Raw genomic sequence first — 21,971 nt, forward strand, 5'->3', positions numbered from 1 at the left:
TGTGCACGGTCGACGGGGAAATGTTCATTCTGGAATTGATTTTACGCCCCGAAAGTATTTCATGGAAATTTCGAGGCCTCTTATTAGAAATGAACCCTGCAAATGAATTTCATGCATTATTGGAACTTAATTGTACTTCGCGACTTCTACTTCAGAATGTTCATTTCGTGGCAATTTCGAGGTCTCTTACTAGAAATGAACCCTGCAAATGAATCTTTTGCATTGTTCGAACTTAATTGTACTTCGCGACTTCTACTTCAGAATGTTCATTTCTTCTTACTAGAAATGAACCCTGCAAATGAATCTCATGCATTGTTCGAACTTAATTGTACTTCGCGACTTCTACTTCAAAATGTTCATTTCATGGCAATTTGGAGGCCTCTATCTAAAAATGAAACTCATGCATTATTGGAACTGAATTGTACTTCGCGACTTCTACTTCAGAATGTTCATTTCATGGGAATTTTGAGGCCTCTAACTAGAAATGAACACATTTTGTTTAACATGGTTGTAAAGAACCTTTTTCCGTTAAATTCTCTTTTAACAAACTTTAAGGCATCCTTTCCTTTTTATAACACGGTACGCATTCATCGTGTAAAAAGAAACCCAGACGTTTCAGGAATGGTGAAGAGACTTGTTTATGTAAATATTTTTATTTGGGGAATAATTGGTAAAGAAGTAAAAGGCTGTGTCAATGTTAGGTGATATTTGATGTGTTAAATTATTTAGTGGTTTTGGAAGTCAAAGACAAACGCGGAATTTCACGCTAGGAACTTTCTAGGGGTTGGACTGCGTTTCTCACCAAGTACTTATGTGCACAAATACTCGACATTCTGATACAGCCGAGACTCTTAACTAATATTGAACTTTCAAAATGTACTACTTAAATGTTCCTAAGTTTCAAAGCGAATACAAATAATCCTTCAACCTAACATTGACACGTTGGACTCTACATCTTCTCGTAGAGCTCTTACTTCCCTAAAACGACGAACTTCCTATTTCCCAGTTAAGAGAACATTTATCCTGTTCATTTGGAATTTCACATATATGTACATGTACATATGTGTGATTTTCAATTTTTACGCATTTTGTAACAAAATTCATTTCTTGTGTTCCATACCATGCATTATATGATGATGACAGCTTTATACGTGCCCTGGGAGACATCAACGCCTTCTCATCCTGCACAGGCGATGTCGTATCTGCAGGGGAGGCATTCATATCTGCCATTGTACATATGTTTGATTTTCAATTTCTACGCATTTTGTAACAAAATTCATTTCTTGTGTTCCATACCATGCATTATGTGATAATGACAGCTTTATATGTATCGTGGGAGACATCAACGCCCTCCCATCCTGCACAGGCGATGCCGTATCTGCAGGGGAGGCATTCATATCCGCCACTGTACTCTGGGAGACATCAATGCCCTCCAATCCTGCACAGGCGATGCCGTATCTGCAGGGGAGGCATTCATGTCCGCCATTGTATATATGTGTGATTTTCAATTTTTACACAATTTGTAACAAAATTCATTTCTTGTGTTCCATTATATGATGATGACAGCTTTATACGTACACTGGGAGACATCAACGCCTTCTCATCCTGCACAGGTGATGCCTCTCCTGCAGATACGGCATCGCCTGTGCAGGATGGGAGGGCGTTGAAGTCTCCCAGTGTACATAGGTTGCCTCTTTCATATCACCTTAAATGTCGTATCTTCTCCCCATCCCTTATCTCCCCAAACGACAGACGCCGTATGGCGACAAAGTGAATACTTCTTGCAGGATAAAAATCCCGTTCCTTGAACCACCACTTCCCGAAAGTGAATTGAACAGGGGTAGCTCCGTTCCCGCCATCGCAGGATCTTCAAAGAAGTCCTCCCAGTCCTTGGCAAAAACCAGTCGCCATTTCTGTATATACTCCCACCAGACACGGTTACATAACAATGATATAACAAAGGGTGTTTGTTGGATAGTATCCTCGCAAAATTTCCCGAATTCCATGATGCGGTAAGAATTCATTTCGTGTGGAAGATTACCATCCTTGAGTGTTTCCCTCTCTCTCCTGCTCGTTCCATCCCCATCTTCTCGTCCTTCTCCCCCAGGTTATGCAGCCGCTTCTATTTCCATCTCTTCCTCGTTGTCTTTTCTTTCGAGATTGCGGAGCACCCCGGCATCCAGCGTGATCCTTTGTTAAGGATTACAAACGATTCGTCTGGGTAAAATCCTCTTTCCTAAATTAACCTCTTCCTCTCACCCTGTAGCCGGCTCGTTCAGGCAACCCCTTCGCCTCTCCACTTCGGCCCTATCTTTCTCTCCCTCTTCGGTCGCTCCATTTCCTTTCCTCCTTCGGTCATTATCGCGGATATTTCCCCCCAGCTCGTTCGGCGAATCTCTTTCTTCGCGACGGCGGTTTTGGCAACAAGCTCCTCGTAAATTCCCCGGATAATTCCGAAGGCGCGCTGCGTTAACCCACATAAGAGCCGATTTATAGTTTATAAGTTTGCCGCTAGGGCGGCGGAAGTGCTCGCCAAGATGGCGGCGGACTGAACATTAGGATTAATGTTCATTTCCGCTCCGTTGAGCGGATAAACGGCCAAAGAATTCTCTAGTGATTCGGGTAATTATGTACTTCATGTATATTTCACTTTTTAGCGGCGTTTGTTATTACATGTGTTCTTATAAGTGTGTATTGATTTATTGCTGTCGAAACGTGAACAGATACTAACATGGATTTAATATATGAAGATGTCTATACACATTTTATGAATCCTTTTAATTTGCCGGATAATGTCGAAAGTGCAATGAGTTAACCCACACAACAGTATTGTGTGTTTTTAACGACATGCATTTTTAATAAACTCACCGCACCGAGAGCGATAACAAAGCAGCTAATTGAAATTATTACCCCGAAAGCCACCCCAACTAGGAGCATTCAAGCTCATTGAGCGATTTTCCAGGGATGCAGACCCAGCATCCTCTGGAAGGAACTTTTGGGAAGAACTTCTGATGGTAACTTAAGAGGAACCGATGGAAGTGCCGCCTAGCGGTGGCTGCACCACTTATACGGAACATAACGAGAGCACGGGTTTGTTTGCCAAGATATCTAGGTTAATGAGAAGTTAGCTAAGCCATAACGTACATACGCTCTAATGCACGAGCTTAGTGCACCCTCGTGCAGGGTGCTAAAGGTGTCTCATTTGGTCTTAACAATTAAGGTTCACGACCCGTGCGATAAGCGTCCACGGTGGGTTCGACGCTTAACGCGATCATTTTTCACCCACCACATCAAGTCCTTTATCAGCGACTCTGGAGCTAACGTTATCCCAAGGATTAGCGATTGTCTCCCTCCGCGACAAGTTTGGTGGAGGCGTTGCGTTGATAAAGGAGATTAGGTGGTTCCTTCTTGAAGGACCAGCACATGAACAAGATGTCGATTCGCGGGTTTGATTCCTAATCCGGAGTTTACGGGTTCATTTTTAATAAAGAATGTTTGTAATACCTATAACACAATTTTTAAACAATTCAAATTTCATGGGTGTCCGGACCTTCATCATGGCCTCTATATTCATGTTGCAAACTTTGCAGCGACTCAACGCACAAAATTGAGAGAAAAATTTCACAAACGAGACCTTTGTGCAGCCACTTTAGGATCGCCTTAAAGAGGGATTTGCAGGAAACACACAAAGGGAAATGCAGCGTGGGGGTTTTTCAGGGAACACAAGGAAGTCGGTCCGTTTCGGTAATCCGGTAATTCGATTTGAGATGCGGTCCAGGATACGACGGCACGTCTCTCATTAGAGGAGAGCCTTTGAGAATTCTTTCCTGGGGCGCCTCGTCGTTGGCTTTGGTCGCCAGGACGAAAGACCCTGATTACCGGGGACAATTTTATGCAATTTGGTCAGGAAGGAGTCTGCAGAAGACCGGCCAATGGGTTTGACGATCTCAATCGATGAGGCGGAGGTGTTAGGAGAGACGCGGAAAAATAGGAAACCAGGAATGGAGGAAAGGGAGAATCGAAGGAACTGCAGAGAGAAATCAAGCTAGGAGACCTGGAGTCTCCTCGAGAGGTGGACCAACAAAATGCAATCTTGGGCCACTTTGTTCCCTTCGGCCACACTCGTATTAGGAATAATCCCGCCTTCTGTTCCAGGGATATTGATCTGTCCTTTCTGGTATTGAGAAGGATTTTTCAACAGACTTTGTTGATGACAGGACATCAAAGCCATGTGGATTTTCAATTCCCGGAGCATTTACGATATTCCGCTCAAACTGAAGAACATAAAGGAGATGAATCTAGACAAATGATCATACGATCTGCTTCCGTTGAAATTAGTGTCTGAAATCGTAACGACATGTAAAAATATCAACTACAAATAATCCTGCCTCCTTTCCCTGGGATACTGTTTCGTCCTTTCTGGTATTGAGAAGGATGAAACTCTCCAGGACGAAATTCTCATCTTTGTCCGGCGATATGAACAAATCGACCAGTCGGATCGGCAGAAGTCGTCGATCGGTCTACGAGGACGCAACAACGAGCATCCGGTACATAAAGAAAATTTTCATCGAGCGACGTAGTTATTTCGAACTGGCTTGCGGTCGTGCGAGGCAACGCGGAATCGCGCCGGAGTGCGGAATCGGTCGAGCGAAGAACTGCCGTGAATAATTCATGGAGTTTTGCGCCGCACTTCGCGACGGGGGGGAAAAAAACCGGCGGTTTTGTGTGTTCCCCGGATTTTCCTTTTGCTCCCGTCGCGCTCCGGACTCGTTGGCGAATTCCTAGTTCGTTAGGCCAATACAAATACACGACGAAGAGCGCCCCGAGCGATTGGCAGCAAGTAGCGTCTGCCGCGTTCCCCGTCGATGTTCAACTTCTTTTGTGCTGGACTGATGGGAACGTGCAAAAGCCGCGAATTCCCGATTTCGATCTAATAATCGCTTCGGAAAAACTTCATTGGCATCGTTAACGCTACATTGTTCTCTTCCAATAAGTGCTATTGGTGAATCACATGCGTAGGTAAATGCGGTTGTCATGAGTCGTTCTGTTTTCGGTATCCATGACTGCTTTGTTGCTGCGCTCCCGTTCATAGTTCAGGTTTTTTGGTGCTGGATGGACATGAAGATGCAAATCCCCGATTTCGATCTAATAATCGCTTCGGAAGAACTTCATTGGCATCGTTAACGCTACATTGTGCTACTCAAATAAGTGCTGTGGGTGAATCACATGCGTAGGCAAATGCGGTTGTCATGAGTCGTTCTTTTTTCAGTATCCATGACTGCTTTGTTGCTGCGCTCCCGTTCATAGTTCAGGTTTTTTGGTGCTGGATGGACATGAAGATGCAAATCCCCGATTTCGATCTAATAATCGCTTCGGAAGAACTTCATTGGCATCGTTAACGCTTCATTGTTCTATTCAAATAAGTGCTGTGGGTGAATCACATGCGTAGGTAAGTGCGGTTGTCATGAGTCCATCTTTTTTTCGGTATCGATGACTGTTTTGTTTGATATACCACGTCTCTCACGCGATATTGTAAGTGAAGAGGTTAAAGGGTTGAGCTTCGTCTAATCGGACAAATGCGAAGCTCGTCGCAGACTTTCTTGGCAAGAACGAGAATCCTCGCGAAGTACCAGACCTTCACCGCAATGCAGCTTTAGCGTGAAATGCATATTTATTTTTTACAGAACCCACTAGGAAATTCTAGTCACTCCTGTACACAACTTTCTCGTTTCAAACTTGACAATGAGAATATGGAATCTATAAAGAGGGTCCTGACACCCATGAGATTACAAATTTTAACAAAATTTGTTTACAGACGTTTTCAACATTTTCTGTAAAAAATTTCATGGGTTTCAGGTCCTACCATAGAGCACCACATCCACGTTGTAAAGTTTGGAACGATTCAGTACACCCAGTTAGTAGAAATGTGTCATGAACAGTTGATGCCACTTTCACATCCCCTTAAGGTGATATGAAAGGGTCATTTAATATACATGAAACGTCCAAATATCACGAGTAATGTGTCAAAGTTTCGGGCAGTTTGATCCAGCACCCTTAAAAAAAGGTCTTATTCGAGTCGATTGATTCGACAGGGCTTTCACTTCACCTTAATCCACTAAATGCCTTTTCCTTGTACATGTCAGCCCAAAAAAGAGCGAGTTCGGCATTTCGATATTTTCGGCCCGATAGGAAAACTCGAGAACTCGATCGGCTTTTCCGAAAGCTCGAGGATTAACTAGCAGATCCTCGCATTGTCAGAACTTGTGCCAGGCTCGACTTTTCTGTACTTTTTTCCTGCCATGACAGCGTTAATTCCTTTGCCTATTCATATGATGGCCATACGGAGATATATACGTATAGGCATGTAGACATGTGGAGTTCTAGGCTGTTGTAACTCCGATTTTTCCATTTTTTTATGCCTTCGGAAAATATCAAGTTCTCTGCGATAACGATGTGGATTGATAGCGTTAATTATTTTGCCTGTTAATATGATAGCCATGCGGAGATATGTACGTATAGACATGTAGACTTTGACGCTGTTGTGACTCTGATGTATTGGACGGGTCTCTTGCAAATGGTGCTGGTCGGGTCTCTTGCAAATGGTGCTGGTCGAACCACAACATGGAACTGTTGTTCCATCTGGTCCTAATGATCCACCACAGCACATCGCCACGTATCCTTTTTTCTGGAAATCTTGGCTAATCCTTCAAGTAAGCAAATGCTCTTCCTGAGGTAAGGATCCTCGTAGAACGGTTGGGTCTTGCACTTTGCAAGAGACCCTGCAATTAGCGGATGATACCCATGACATCAGGACCTCTTTGACGCCACTATCACATCGCATCACAATATCGAACGAATGTTCAATTAATATTTCCCCGACAATACTTAAAATAAAAATGAATTTCAACACCTGCATATTATGCGCTACATATTGACCAACATCCACATAATGGACCAATGTTCCGTCATGTTGTGGCCAAGGCTGTGTTCTACTTGGATTGCGACTAGTACTTACAAGATAGGTCTATAAACCTCTGCTAACGATGTTATATATGCAGAATATATTGTAAGAAACTCGACGACAGTCGTACATCGCGACTAGTACTTACATATTAGGTCTATGAACCTCTAACGTAGTTGATGGTGACACAACACCCCTAGGGACACACACAAATCGACTTCGACACTCAGCGTTGTACAACCTGGGGTTAGTTACCGACAAGGTGGAATCTACTACAGAACACTCCACGCACACAAGAGCTACTATACTTGGACCAAGTCCAGACAACCCTGCATAGACAGTCGTTCTCTAGGATTATGCAAAGGAAGTGCCTAGAACCCGTACAGGGGTTCGACACTATGGCGACGCAACTCGGCGATGCGAGAAGGGTCTCCGGTAACGTCTGACACTTCGGGGCCAACGAAGTGCCGGCCGTGCGAAGTGCAACGCTCGAATCGAAATCAAATCGAGTTAGCCAAGCTCGGATAGCTCCACTGGCTCGAAGATGGGAAATGCCTCGAGACGTCCCGAGTCCTTGTCTTCTCGACCCTCTTTGCGCGCCTCCACTCGGGCCGTACCCTAACTCACCGGAACTTTCTCGAGTGTAATTCCGTCTTGATAGTTGAGTATTGCGTTACCACGGCTCAACCGACTAACTTCATTAATCGCCCCACCTTTTTTCAGGGCGAAAGTGCTGCTCCGGGAGTTTTCGGTACTTTACTTTTAAGGCGAAGTGAAACCTCCCTGAAATTAGGCGATTTGAGAAAGATACTTCTTTTTAAGAGTGTTCTATCGAACTGGCTTGATAGTTGAGTATTGTGTTACCACGGCCCCACCAACTTCAATAATCGCCCCAGATTTTTTCAGGGCGGAAGTGCTGCACCGAGAATTTGTAGAACTTTACTTTTAAGGTGAAGTGAAACCTCTCTGAAATCAGGCGATTTGAGACAGATACTTTGTTCTTAAGAGTATTCCACCGAACTGGCTTGGTAGTTCAGTATTGTGTTAGCGTGGGATAGGTTAGGGTCGGTGAACATAACGTCCAGCTTCTGGCCGAGTCAATGGCACCATGGTGTAATTGCGAGCAGAGATTGAAGTAAACCGACAGACATAAACTTTAATTACGCGGTAGGAGTGCGAGAAGGTTAGGGTATACGAACAGGCGACACTTCGGGCTTTGGGCTAATTTCATGCAAATTTTTCATCGCTTTGTCCATCTGGAAGATACTCCGCAAGGACCATGTCCATTTTAATAAAGGACCCTGTAATAAAAAATGATAGTTTAAATGAGGACAGGGCGAAGAAGTCCAAAGTAAATGTCTTAATATGTTTCTTTACTGGTTTTAGGATCATAAAAGCACGCTCGTTTCGAGATAACTAGCAATAAATTATTTCTAGGAACACATATTACAGTCAGATGCACCGAAGATTAAGTAGCGGGAAAAGGCGCTTTTTTAACGCAAATTTAGGAACAATAAAGGCCCAGAGTGCGACTCAAACATAAGTTCTTCTGGTTGGAGAGATAACAGAAACGAGTAAACTCCGTAATTTGCAGCTTTAAAACTGCCTTAGTTACAAGCTTTCGAACCTTTTGTATACTTTAGAGCTGCAGCTCGAATGTGCCACCTTGAAGAGCGGAACCGCCCGTTAAAGAGAGACTTTTTAGCTCTTCGCGTGCAGTGAATGAACTAACGGACCGAATTAGTGTGCACTTGAACATGTTCTATACACCCTGGTAGGGAAATCGATAAATGTACAGAGCAACAAAATCTGATGCCAATACTGTGTAGATTGGTAGCTGGCAGTGAATGAACTAATGGATTAAATTAGTGTGCACTTGAACATGTTCTGTACACTCTGGCAGGGAAATCGACAAATGTGCAGAGCAACAAAATCTGATGCCAATAATTCCCAGCAGTTTCTCCTGTAGATACCTAATATAAGATTTCTGTGATTCCAATACTGTGTAGATTGGTAGCTGGCAGTGAATGAACTAATGGATTAAATTAGTGTGCACTTGAACATGTCCTATACACCCTGGTAGGGAAATCGATGAATGTACAGAGTAACAAAATCTGATGCCAATACTGTGTAGATTGGTAGCTGGCAGTGAATGAACTAATGGAATGAATTAGTGTGCACTTGAACATGTTCTATAGACCCTGGTAGGATAATCGACAAATGTACACAGCAACAAAATCTGATGCCAATACTGTGTAGATTGGTAGCGGGCAGTGAATGAACTAATGGATTAAATTAGTGTGTACTTGAACATGTTCTATACACCCTGGTAGGGAAATTGACAAATATACAGAGCAACAAAATCTAATGCCAATACTTCCCTGGAATTTCTCCTGTAGACATCTAATACAAGATTTTTGACGGTGTAGATTGGCAGCTGGCCATGAATGAACTGATGAACCAAATTAGTGTGCACTTGAACATGTTCTATACATCCTGGCAGGGAAATCGACAAATGTAGAGAGTAACAAAATTTGATGCCAATGCTGTGTAGATTGGTAGCTGGCAGTGACTGAACTAATGAACCAAATTAGTGTGCACTTGAACATGTTCTATACACCTTGACAGGGAAATCACCAAATGTAAAGAGCAACAAAATCTGATGGCAATGCCGTGTAGATTGGTAGCGGGCAGTGAATGAACTAATGGATTCAATCAAAGGAATGAAAGGCAATAGTCTCTGAAGGAAATCGTCTTCACTGATTTCTGAGTTAATTGCCTTCGGAAATATCCAATTGGCTACGATTTCGATTCCAAGGAGGCGTCTTCCGATCTGATGATCAAAATGCCGGACATCTAACGTAAGCGAGACGAAGCGTCGAGGTTTTCCGGGGAAGTGATTCTCCGGTGGAAAGTAAAGAGACTCTCACCGAGAAGTTCGCGTTCTAATGAGGCGAACCAGTCCGAGACGGTTCGCGGCGCAATTCCACTTGCTGACAAAGAGTTACGAGGCTCCTTTTTAGGTTAGGAACTATTTTCGTACCCTGAAGACCCTGCGGAAACGGGCGACGTCACCTTCTCGCAATTAGTTTCGAAGCCGGAAGCGCTTCGCCATTAAGCGGTATTACCGAGGTAAGAAATGCCGATCGCGTTCCATTAAAAAGTCCAAGTTGAATGGGAAGGAATGGATTTCACTAGATGTAAAGACGCTGATGGAAGATGGTGAGGTATAGTAAATATCTATGATTTGATAAAGCATTTTCCTTATCAACTATAATTTTTCACCACAATTAACCTCTACAAATATCATCATACAATCCATTTTCGAGACAGAAACATGAAAAGGACATGAAATCTAGTTTCCACATAGTTGAAGCTACCAACTAATGTAATACATAAAAGTGCGACTCACCGTACAACTTAAATTGGAAAATTGTTTACATGTTCGAACATTTAATAATTCAATCTGCCCTGTGAGATTCCTAAATGCATTAAGTCCATTCATCAGTTTCTTTAAAACCATTGCCGCCATTTTTTCATATACTTATGAGAACATTTTATTATTGAATTTACCCTAGATTACGTGAAAATCGTGTTACTATACATTTTTAATAATAACCTTATGTACACGAGAAAGTGACATGAAGCTTCACCTGACTTCGTCCGGTTTATCGCAAATTCGATTTTCCTTTGTTCTTGTAATTTTTCGCTTTTACTAACCCTGAAGGACTTATTGTTTAATGTTTAAAGCTTTAAATAAAATGGCCTCGATTTTAATATCAGGATGGTAATTAATTATGTATAGGAATTAACAAATTGCACTCGAGGACTTTGCCATTCTAGGTGCCGGTAACTAAGTCACCTTTTCAGTGCAAATGGTTAATATTGAAAATACAACTCTGATAAGAAACATTTCATGGGCATTGGATAAGAAAAGGCATATCTTCTGCCAGAGCTCATCATAATTATATTGTTTATAGTGATAAGTCGATAAGTATACCTGTATTAAAGGTCAACAATTTAAAAAAAGTAGTGGCTATAGCTAAAGATAATGATAATGGTCGTTGACGAGTCTGATAAGTATTAAATGCTTTGGCATATTTTATTTTAACATCTTTTGCTGTCAATGTTTCATGAGAGACCCAGCGAGCTAGCTTGAAAAATCATGATTGATATTAAATTATTAATTATAAGTTGCAAAGAATTGCCAGGCCAATTATGAGGATTATGGACGTGGAACCCAAGGAGCAATCTTTGTAGTTGTGATTGGATGTTGTTATGAAATTGGTGAGACAACGATGCACTTAGTAATCTCTTCCTTCGTCGTGCAATACCATTTCCGGGCGCAGCTGCATTGTATTTACGAGCTCCTCGATTCTCTTGGACGCCAAATCCCTCTTCGAGATTTGGTCCAGACAACGAGCCAAGGAAAACCGACGAGCAGCATCCCCGAAGACCCGACAATAATTGAACATCTGTGGACTCTCATTTCCTCAAAGTTAAAGGACCATTTCTAATTGGAAACTGAAGATAGAGAACCCCTAACTTTCGGTCGGTACCATTGAGTGCAGTTGCATTGTTTTAATGAGCCCAACCGAATTTCCTTATCCATCCACCTGTAGAAGCTCTTTCTAGGGTCCTATCCAATAGGCGAGCTAGAGAAGTTACAGAAGATGTCCTGTTCCTCGCTGGACCGCCGCAAAAAGAAGGAACGTCCTAATCTTTCTCCTCCCGAGTCAGTATCATCGGGTGCAGTTGCATTGTTCCAATGTGTCCAACCAAATTTCCATATCCATCCACCCATAGAAGCTTTTTCTAGGGTCCTATCCAACACGCAAGCTAGAGAAGCTACAGAACATGTCCTGTTCCTGGCTGGAACGCCGTAAAAAGAAGGAACGTCCTAATCTTTCTCCTCCCGAATCAATATCATCAGGTGCAGTTCGATTGGGCTCATTGTTCCAATGAGCCCAATCGAATTTCCTTATTCATCCACCCATAGAAGCTCTTTCTAGGGTCCTATCCAACACGTGAGCTAGAGAAGCTACAGAACATGTCCTGTTCGTCGCTGGACCGCCGCAAAAAGAAGGAACGTCCTAATATTTCTCCTCCCGAGTCAGTATCATTGAGTACAGTTGCATTGTTCCAATGTGTCCAACCAAATTTCCATATCCATCCACCCATAGAAGCTTTTTCTAGGGTCCTATCCAACACGCAAGCTAGAGAAGCTACAGAACATGCCCTATTCCTCGCTGGACCACCACGAAAGGAAGGAACGTCCTAATCTTTCTCCTCCCGAGTCAGTATCATTGAGTACAGTTGCATTGTTCCAATGTGTCCAACCAAATTTCCATATCCATCCACCTGTAGAAGCTCTTTCTAGGGTCCTATCCAACACGCGAGGTAGAGAACCTACAGAACATGCCCTATCCCTCGCTGGACCACCACGAAAGGAAGGAACGTCCTAACCTCTTCCTTCCCGAGTCGGTAGCACGTCTGGTCGCAACTGCGTTGTATTTACGAGCAGAGCCGAATTTCCCGATTCCAAGCTCCACATCCCTTTCGGAGGTTCGGTCCAGAGCGAGCTGCATCCCTGGAAGGCGACCAGACGATAACTCAGCAGCCCTATTCATTCATAGCCGTTGTGCGAAGTGATATGGCTGGCAGCGTGCAGACCTCGCAGATTTATGTATTCGCACCGTGTTCTCCAGCCCCCTGGTAGCTGCCGCGGCTTATTGTTGATGAATGCACAGAACCCGAGCTCACTGAGCCACGAAGGGGTGGCGACGCTCCGTGGTAGGACGTCCCTCCACGGCGTCACGACCGACGCCCGGCGTCGTCACGCTTTCCTCCCCCGGGCGCGACATCGCCCACCAAACATGAATACATCATCCCGACGTTGGATCAATTACGCCTTCATTCTCATTTGCGCGCGGGCCGGATAAAAATTGCAATTTATCGCTACAACCGAGCCGACATTATTAATATCCATTAATCAGGGGGCTTCCGTGACGAAAGCCCATTCCGACCGCTTTATGGCTGGCCTAGGTGAGAACAGGCAACTACGAAAAGCTACACAGGAAATAAGATTAAATGCCTCGGGTGTATCATCTTTTTGCGCTTAGAAATGAGCGAAAGGAAGATGGTTAGAAAAGAGGTTAGGAACCTGGGAAACGGGGGTTTGATCCCATCCCTGGTGTCATCTGAATGGGATGATCAGATGATATGGAGTAAAGGACTGTCTCTGTTCTTGACGTACTTCTGACTATTGGAAAATTAAATTGTTGTGCAACTATTAACTGCATATGATACCTAGGGAATAGTGATGATTCGGTTTTCCATCGTTTGGGAAGTGATGAGCCGATTAACTATTGTAAGTTAATTAACTATGGAAAGAGAGGTAACTTTATTGACATCTACAATAAATACTTTCTTAAGACTAAGTAATACTCATCGTCAGTTCATGAATAGGAATAAATATTATACCCGTAAGAAAATAGTCTTTAATTTCGTTATCTGCATTCCAGAAAGAGTGGTCTGAAATTGGCTAAACGTGAAGTCCTTCAGCGAGCTTTCAAAATTTGTCCTTTACCAAAGGCCAGCTTCTTCCCCACCGAAATCCTTCCGCTTTTGTTCCCAGTCTCTTCGTTCTTCTCATGAAATTCATCGTATCCTTTTTTGCCATCCTGGCCTTTACTATCCTTAAGATCATGCCCCGCTTCAAAGCTGCCTTCTTTCGCAGCTACTACTTCTTCAGTTCCCAAATCCTGGTTGGCTTCCTTTTTGAACGCCCTTTCCATCGCAGCATGCTTCTCATCGTATCTTCCATGTTTCTGGAAGTCCCCTCCCTTGTGTCCTTTATTATAGAAATCCGCGTCCTTCTTATACTCGTCCTTGTGATAAACGTTGCGATATCCAGCAGCATTGTGCCCCTTCTTCCTAGCCTCCTCCAGCTGGAAACTGGCATCCTCTTCTCCCCTATCCTCATCATCACTTCCCTTATAATGGAACCCAATATCGTCGTGCTTCTTCCTCTTCCCCGCGAGTTCCTGATACTCTCCCTTGCGATTTTCCTTCCCCCTCTCATCGCGGAACCCTTTCTCGAAGACTGCTCCCTTCTTGAACCCTCGTTCCTCTTTGAACCCATGAGACCCATCGTCCTTGCTAGACACCTCCATCCCTTTTTCCTCTTCAGCAGTCTCCGAACCTCCAGTTTCAATCTCTATCCCTCCATCAATTTTCTTGATCACGACTTTCTGCTGCGTTCCTTCCGTGTCCGGGTCCAGATACCTCATCTCCATGTGGTCCACGCCTGGGGGCTTCACTCCGGTGTAATGTACCGGCAACATCTCAGCATCGGGTTCCGCTTTCCTGGGCATCGGCAACATTTCGTACCTACTCGAGGTCGTGGGCTTGGGCGCCACTTGGACATCTTCGAAACTCTCGCTTCCGCTCTCCTCGTCCCTGGTTCCCATCAAATCGGCATACCTATCCTTGGATGGGTACTCCAATGTGCCTACGGACGACCCTAGGATGTCCAGGTCTCTCAGTCTCGAGTTGGACCTCATCAGCGATGATCCGGATCTAGGGAGTCTGGTGTCCTGATGGTCCAGTGGATGCGTCGCGACGCAACAGAGCAGGCATATCATCGGCCAACTCTTCAGGCTCCTCCTCATTTTCTTCTTGGACCAGATAGAAGATGGTTTGTCCTGGTTTAAAGGATAAGGGCCTTCTCAGGTTTGGCTGACGCTGGGCGTCTGTGGCCTTCGTAGGATACTCCAGAACTTTGACTGCAAAGATGTCGTTCTGGACTCTCCTCTTTTATATCTTTGAACCTATTGTGTTGGTCCAGTGGCTGATTGGCTAGAAGAGGATTCCATCACCGAGGAAGGGTTCCCGCGGAAGTTTCGACAAGTCGATTTCACATCGCCGTGGCTGCGGTATTGCGCACTCAAGGTTGGGCCTTTTAGCTAGAGGACTTACTATGAAACCGAGGTGGTGCAAACGGGAGAAGTGCTCACCGGACCAGTCAACCAAGGCACCTCGATGACCGGAGTGTCTTGACCGAAACGGATGGCGAAATAACGAACAAGATTCTCTCCAACAAAGACACGGACTACGCGATTGGGCGTCTCGGGAGATTAAAGAACGCTCTGGAAACACGGAAAAGTTTCTTTGAGCGATCGCTAGTTTGTCAATGGAGATCGGACTTGGTATATATTATGACCGTACTATCTTGGTAGATGCAAAATACAGGATTTTTATTAATTATTTAATTATGTAGTGAAAATATAATGCTATATATTATGGCCGTACTATCCAGGTTTATGCAAAATATAGGATTTATGTTAATTATTTAATTATGTAGTGAAAATATAATGCAGCTGTAATTGACATACGTTTTCAAGTACAGAGTCTTTCTTGATATCAAATATATTCTTCACTTCTCCCGTTTGATGATAGTATAATGAACGATTATGAACGATTTTTGTACGTTCGGACTTTAACATTTGTACGATGTTCATGATTTTAATTTATTCCGCGTATTTATTATTCCGTATTTATTATTTCCGCGTACCACACATTTTAAATTTCATTTACATCGTTTCAAGATGAATGATGTTGAAGTTAGAACTCACTTCTAACAAGATAACCAACCAAATATGAAACGAGCGAAGAAATCCCGCCATCCATTCTAAATTTCATTTACATCGTTTCAAGATGAATGATGTTGAAGTTAGAACTCACTTCTAACAAGATAACCAACCAAATATGAAACGTGTTAAAAAATTCCGCCACCACACATTTTAAATTTCATTGACATCATTTCAAGATGAAAGATGTTGAAGTTAGAACCCACTTCTAACAAGATAACCAACCAAGTATAAAACGTATGAAAAAATTCCGCCACCACACATTTTAAATTTCATTGACATCGTTTCAAGATGAAGGACGTTGAAGTTAGAACTTTCCGTTCCTGGTGGCCGTCTACGTCCTCCATAGCGGTCCACAGGACTAATTATGACAAGGACTTCTGCGTCGCCTAATGTGACCATGAATACGTCTAGTTACGCCAATCCTGAACCGGTCGAGGAACCTGCGGTCGAAGTCGAATTGCGCAAAGCAAACGGTTTTAATCCCGTGGCAGGGTAAAACACAGTCAGCACCGTCACGTACTTGAATTATCAGCGACCTTGATATCACCGAGACCATGATAAAAATTCATGGTCCACCTAGACAAGGTATATAAAGAGCTGACCAGGACCATATGGAGACGCAGAGAGTCCTGGAACTTGTCCAGCATCTCGGGTGTTCCTCAGGTGTTCTCCAGTGTGGCCAAATCGAGGGAAGCAACACAACAAATGGGTACCACACTTCTGGCACTTTGCTGTGGGGTGGTCTTGGGCTGGGCAAATGGGATGCCCCACCAAGTGGAGACCATGACTGTCTCCAAAATGCGGATGGCGGATTTGGAGAACTCCGCAACGGGGTACACGTACAGCCAACAACATGGCCAACCAGCAACTTTGGTGCGCTATGACAAACACGGGAATGGACACTTCTACGACGCTCCAGCTCCTGTTCACATAGTTGCAGATCATGAAAAGATCGATGCCTTCCAACCAGTGGTAACCTTTGGGACCCCGGAGAGCAGAATCGCAACGTATGACCAAAATCAAGGGCTGTTCATCAAGGATGGTCTTCAGGCAGTGCCCTTATCAACGCCATACGTGGGAGCTTATGTCCCGGTGATAGCTAAGGCCAATCCTGTGGAACATCGATACATCCCCGATGTTCATGACGGCAAAGGGGAGGTACATGGACAAATTGACGTCGTGGAAGACGACGATGACCATGACGAGGACAGCGATGAAGACGACGACGACAGCGAAGAAGGGGATGACTTTGATGTTCATGGAGGTGATCTTGGCCCGAATGGGGTCTTTGTGCCTGGAGGGGTTATCACTGATGTTGGGGCTCATCACGGAACGTCATCATCGGGACATGGCAAGCAGTATAACGTTGAAGAACATGCCGAGCATGGCGAACGTGGGGACAAGGGGTTCAAAGATGTTAGGAACTTCGACAAAGGGGAGAAAGAGAAGCACGACAGTGAACATCAAGCTGGTAAGTGGTCATTTATATATGAACATCGTACAGGATATATCTTTATTTTCAAAGTATCGCTTGGACCGGAGTCTTTCAACGTCAGGTACCAGATCGTTTAGAATTTTGTAATTAACATGTCGATGGCTTTATCTTACAATGTCTCGGGAAAACTGTTAATTATATACTTCGAATGGTATTCTATTCGACTTTGTGTGTGTTTCTTGAGGTCACTACGACAGTAACAGTGGTCATGGAGGGTCCCATAGCGAGGCGGATGGTCAGTATGGTCATCATGAAGAATCCGTGAAAGGGGAAAAAGGCGACAGCCACGGTAACTCGGCTTATCACAAGAAAGGCCACAAGACCACAGGTTATCACAACGTGTACCATAAGGACGAGTACAAGAAGAACACTGACTTCTACGACGAGGACCACAAAAGTGGTCATCATGACAAGCACGCCTCCTTTGATGAACATCATGCAGCGGAAGAGGGTGGACACAAAGAGGGTGGTCATCAGGATTCAGGATATGAAAACCAGGTCCGGGGGGATAAAGGAAACTACGATAAGGGCCATCAGCACAGCCAAACTCAGGGCCATAAAGGGAAAGAAGGCGAAGAGATTTATCATGATAATCATGCGGATTATGTGACCAATGGCGGCTTAAGCAAAGCTAACGAGCACGGATACCTTCGGAGCCATCGTTAGAAAAACTCGTTACTAGAAAATACTACCATTTATCCTAATCTCTCTCACATGTGTGTAAATATATATTTATTGAAGTATAAACCACGTGTTTAAATTTCGTTTCTCCCTAATACCTGCACATAACCTCCCCTAGTAGCACAAAATATTTCTCCTATATTTTCTATATATTGCATATCTTTGCATATTATGCATATTTTTTATGAAATTTATTGTGCAGTATACGTACATATATTGCAGAAATTTCATACAGCAAATGGTCTCTAAATGAATTTTCCTCATCAAACAATGATCAAGAATTTGTATGAACAAGTACAAACAAAATTGAGTACCTACTCACAAAGTTTGTCTATTAATAGTCCTCTTTTTACCATTATGCATATTTTTTATAATATTTATAATGCAGAATACGTACATATATTGCACAAATTTCATGCAGCAAATGGTCTCTAAATGGATTTTCCTAATCATACAATGATCATGAATTTCTATCTGGGTACTTACATGCTACGCGTACTCTCGTTAGCGAAAGTATTATTGAGAATATCGTAAGAAATAATTAAAAAAAAAGAAGAATGACAATAGTCCAACACAAAGCAGCAATGGCGATACGTTAATCATGCTATCCTTTGTAGTTTCACCAGATAGTAAAAAGATTTCACGCGTTAATAGTCTCGCGAATTTATATATCTGGGCCAGGGCGAGGAACAACAAAACGCTCGCAAAAAGCGGATTGCAGACATCTTAACAATTCGATGTTGCATGGCCGACGAAAAGTATGCAAAGGAAAATATAAAAGTGTATGCGTGGACCCTTGCAACATACATAACAAAGCTAAAGTGGGAAATTTTTCAATAATAGGATATCAATCGAAATATGAGACCGCGACGCCATTTTGGTTCTGGTGGGGGCTGAGTTCAAAAATTAAAAAAAAGAATCCAAATTTTGAGTGTCAAGATAATTTCTAGGTGCTCACGAATTATGTGTCAAAGTTTCAGACAGTTCTAAACGTAGATAGATATACAACAGACCTTTTAAAACTGTATGCAATTTATAATACTGTATAAAACTGTATAATATTTTTCTTATAGATATACAAAACGTTTCGTTTCATTTTAATATAGGTATTTCTTTAAATATTATCTGCCGAATTCATTATAAACGTTTCATAATTCTATACAATATGTAATACTGTATAAAACTGTATAACATTTTTCTTCTAGATGTACAAAACGTTTTGTTTCACTCTAAAATAGGTATTTCTTTAAATATTATCTTCCGAATTCATCATAAACGTTTTAAAATTGTATGAAACCATATAAAACTGTATAATTTTCGATTCCATTGTTATTCCATTCTAACATTATTATGCAGCCGGTCAATTCCTTTAATACAGTTTTGTTTCAATATTCAAAGTTTGTACATCTTGTCGGTACATTTATGAGGCGTTTTAAAATTATATGAAACCGTATAAAACTATATAATTTTCGATTCCATTGTTATTCCATTCTAACATTATTATGCAGCCGGTCAATTTCTTTAATACAGTTTCGTTTCAACATTCAAAGATTGTACATCTCGTCGGTACATTTATGAGAAATGAACAGTGAATGCGATGTGGAACACGTGGAGACCGCGCAATAACCACATTTGGAACGGATCTACGATTAATTCATGACCCGAGGAACCAAGCACTGTGTGCCACAATTGGCGACCTAACCTAGAATCTCAGGATACCACATTTGAGCGGTCCAATAACAAAGCACATTGGGAAATAACGTTTTAGTATAAAAGACTCCTTCTCTCGAGTTTTTCTCAAAGAAGGAAGAGCCGCCATCTTGGCGTCGTTTCGGGTTTTCTGTCGTGTCGGTCGCAATAAACAATGAAGTTGGCTGCAGAGATAGCGACTACGGCGTCTCTCTTGCAGTTATATATTGTGTTAGGAAAAACGATTGGAGATATCCCTTCCGGGAAGGAAATCATGAAAAAGGACATGGAAAGTTCGGCCAGTAGTTACGTCTTCGGGAGAAATGGACTCGGCCAATATGGCGGCCTCGGCGGGATAGGATCCAAAAAACTGACTACAGCCTTCAGAAACGCCGATTTGAGTAATTCTCGATACAATGGATTATCAACTGCAGATATTCTTGGTCAACTCTACGGAGGTTTCAACTTTCCCGCTAAATACGGACTTGGGCATTCACGAGGTATGAACTGGTAGCACGGAATTATTTATAAATACTTTTTTCTCTAATCTTTCATCAATATCTCAAGCGACAGATTTTTTAAGGTGTCCTGCAGATTTCATTTGAAAACATCTAAAATATTTGTAGACGTTATATTCAGCTTCTATTATTGATAAACATGTATCGAAATTATGTTTTTTTAATTTAGATAATTTAATTTATGAAATTCCAATTGTTCAAAAATTTGTTTATGGATATTGTCACATTTTTTTTTATTAAAAAATGAAATTTCTTGAGCGTGAGGATTTTTCTTATAGTCTCCACATTCACAATATCAAGTATGAACCGATTCGGTACACCAAATTTGGAGAAAAGTTTCATAAAACTTTGCAACATGAATATGAAGGTTGTAAGGAAAGTCCTGACACCCATGAAATTTCAATTTATCAACAAATTGTCTATAGATATTGTCACAATTAAAAAAAAATGAAATTTCTTGGGTGTGAAGACCCTCCTTATAGTCTCCACATTCACAATACCAAGTATGAAATGATTCGGTACGTGAAATTTGGAGAAAAGTTTCATGAAACTTCACAACGTGAATATGAAGGTTGTAAGGAAGGTCCCGACACCCATGAAATTTCATTTTTTCAACAATTTGTTTATAGATATCGATACAATTAAAAAAAAATGAAATTTCTTGTGCGTGAGGACCTTCCTCATAGTCTCCACATTCATAATACCAAGTATGAAACGATTTGACACACCAAATTAGGAGAAAAGTTTCATGAACGATAGACCCCTTAGATGTTACTTCGACATCCCCTTAACAAAAGAACGTGTGTAATATGATTCCAGGTAACCTCGGGAAGGACATAACCCTGGGCAATTACAAAACCATAAACGTGTACGAGAACATAGAAGAGGATGACGAAGACGAAGACGAAGACGGGAGTTTCGGAATATCCGACAATGGACTCGATCTGAATGGTTTGGACAAAGGACTCGAACTGGGTCGTGCGATTTCTGGTTTAAGGACGTCGCCATTGGCTCGGATCGGGAACTTGGGTTATAATAATGTCGATATACAGTTGCCAGTTTCTGTGGATGACGGAGTCCTAGGGGTTTCGAGGAAAGCAGGGGGCAAAACGGCTTTTAAGAAAGGTAAGGGTTCCAAAGTTAAGGCCACTCACGAAGAGGCAGCAGGAAAGGAGAGCAAGAAGGGCTACAAAAGTGCAGAGGGCTTCGACAAGGGCGAAGAAGGAGCCCTGGAGAAATCCCACCAAAGTGGCCACCACCACACATCAGAAGGTACCAAGAAGGGGGAAGAAGAGGAGCAAAAGGGTTACAGAGCTGCCGAATCAACGGAGAAGGGAGAGAAGGGTGGAAGCTTCCATAAGAGCGATGGTCATAACAAAGGACACAAGACTTCAGGGTTCCACAACGTCTACCACAAGGACGAGTACAAAAAGGACACCACCTTCTATGACGACTCTCACTCCAGCGGGCATAAGGAGTCCCATGAAACCGAGAATGTTCATCATTCAAACGCCGAAGGGGCGCATGAAAAGGCCCAAAAGGTGGACGGAGCTTTTCATGAGGATGAAAGCTCCAAGAAGGGCAGCTTCACCAATGGCCATCAGTATGGCACCGTGCAGGGTCACGATAGGGAAGAAGGCAAGGAGGAACAATACGAGAATGAGGAGGAATACGCGAAACGTGATGATCAGGAGGTTGCTAAAAAAGTAGCTTCCTCGTTGATTGGGAGGAAGATCCTATGATTGTTCTCGGGCTCCATTAAGAATTCTTATTAATTTTTTGTATTCTTACCTACTGTAGTTTCCTTGTTGATGAATTAAAAGGCCCAACAGGTGGATGAAGCTTTTCAAGGGGATGAAAACTCCAAAAATGGTAGCTTTATCAATGGCCATCAATATGGTAGCTTTTAACAGGGATGAACACTATTTTTATTAATTTTTTGTATTCTTAGCTACTGTAGTTTCCTTGTTGAT

At 42.7% G+C, this 21,971-nt stretch overlaps 1 protein-coding gene and 1 long non-coding RNA gene across 2 annotated transcripts; one reads left to right on the forward strand and one right to left on the reverse strand.

Moving 5' to 3' along the window:
* Positions 1 to 8,131: 8,131 nt before the first annotated feature.
* Positions 8,132 to 10,795, reverse strand: LOC105702664. The gene is made up of 3 exons (XR_001104307.1): positions 10,615 to 10,795; positions 10,374 to 10,535; positions 8,132 to 8,262 (listed from the first exon to the last, which is right to left on the reverse strand). It is a non-coding gene; the product is annotated as an uncharacterized LOC105702664 (long non-coding RNA).
* A 5,525-nt stretch (positions 10,796 to 16,320) lies between these two features.
* On the forward strand, positions 16,321 to 17,776 carry LOC111673923 (sarcoplasmic reticulum histidine-rich calcium-binding protein-like). The gene is made up of 2 exons (XM_023432117.1): positions 16,321 to 17,086; positions 17,295 to 17,776. The coding sequence occupies exons 1-2, from the start codon at positions 16,321 to 16,323 to the stop codon at positions 17,774 to 17,776; spliced, it is 1,248 nt and encodes a 415-aa protein (XP_023287885.1).
* Positions 17,777 to 21,971: the final 4,195 nt, after the last annotated feature.

The sequence above is a fragment of the Orussus abietinus genome, unplaced genomic scaffold (assembly GCF_000612105.2).
Source record: "Orussus abietinus isolate OABI.00-Male unplaced genomic scaffold, Oabi_2.0 scaffold243, whole genome shotgun sequence".
Classification (NCBI taxonomy): Eukaryota; Metazoa; Arthropoda; class Insecta; order Hymenoptera; family Orussidae; genus Orussus; species Orussus abietinus.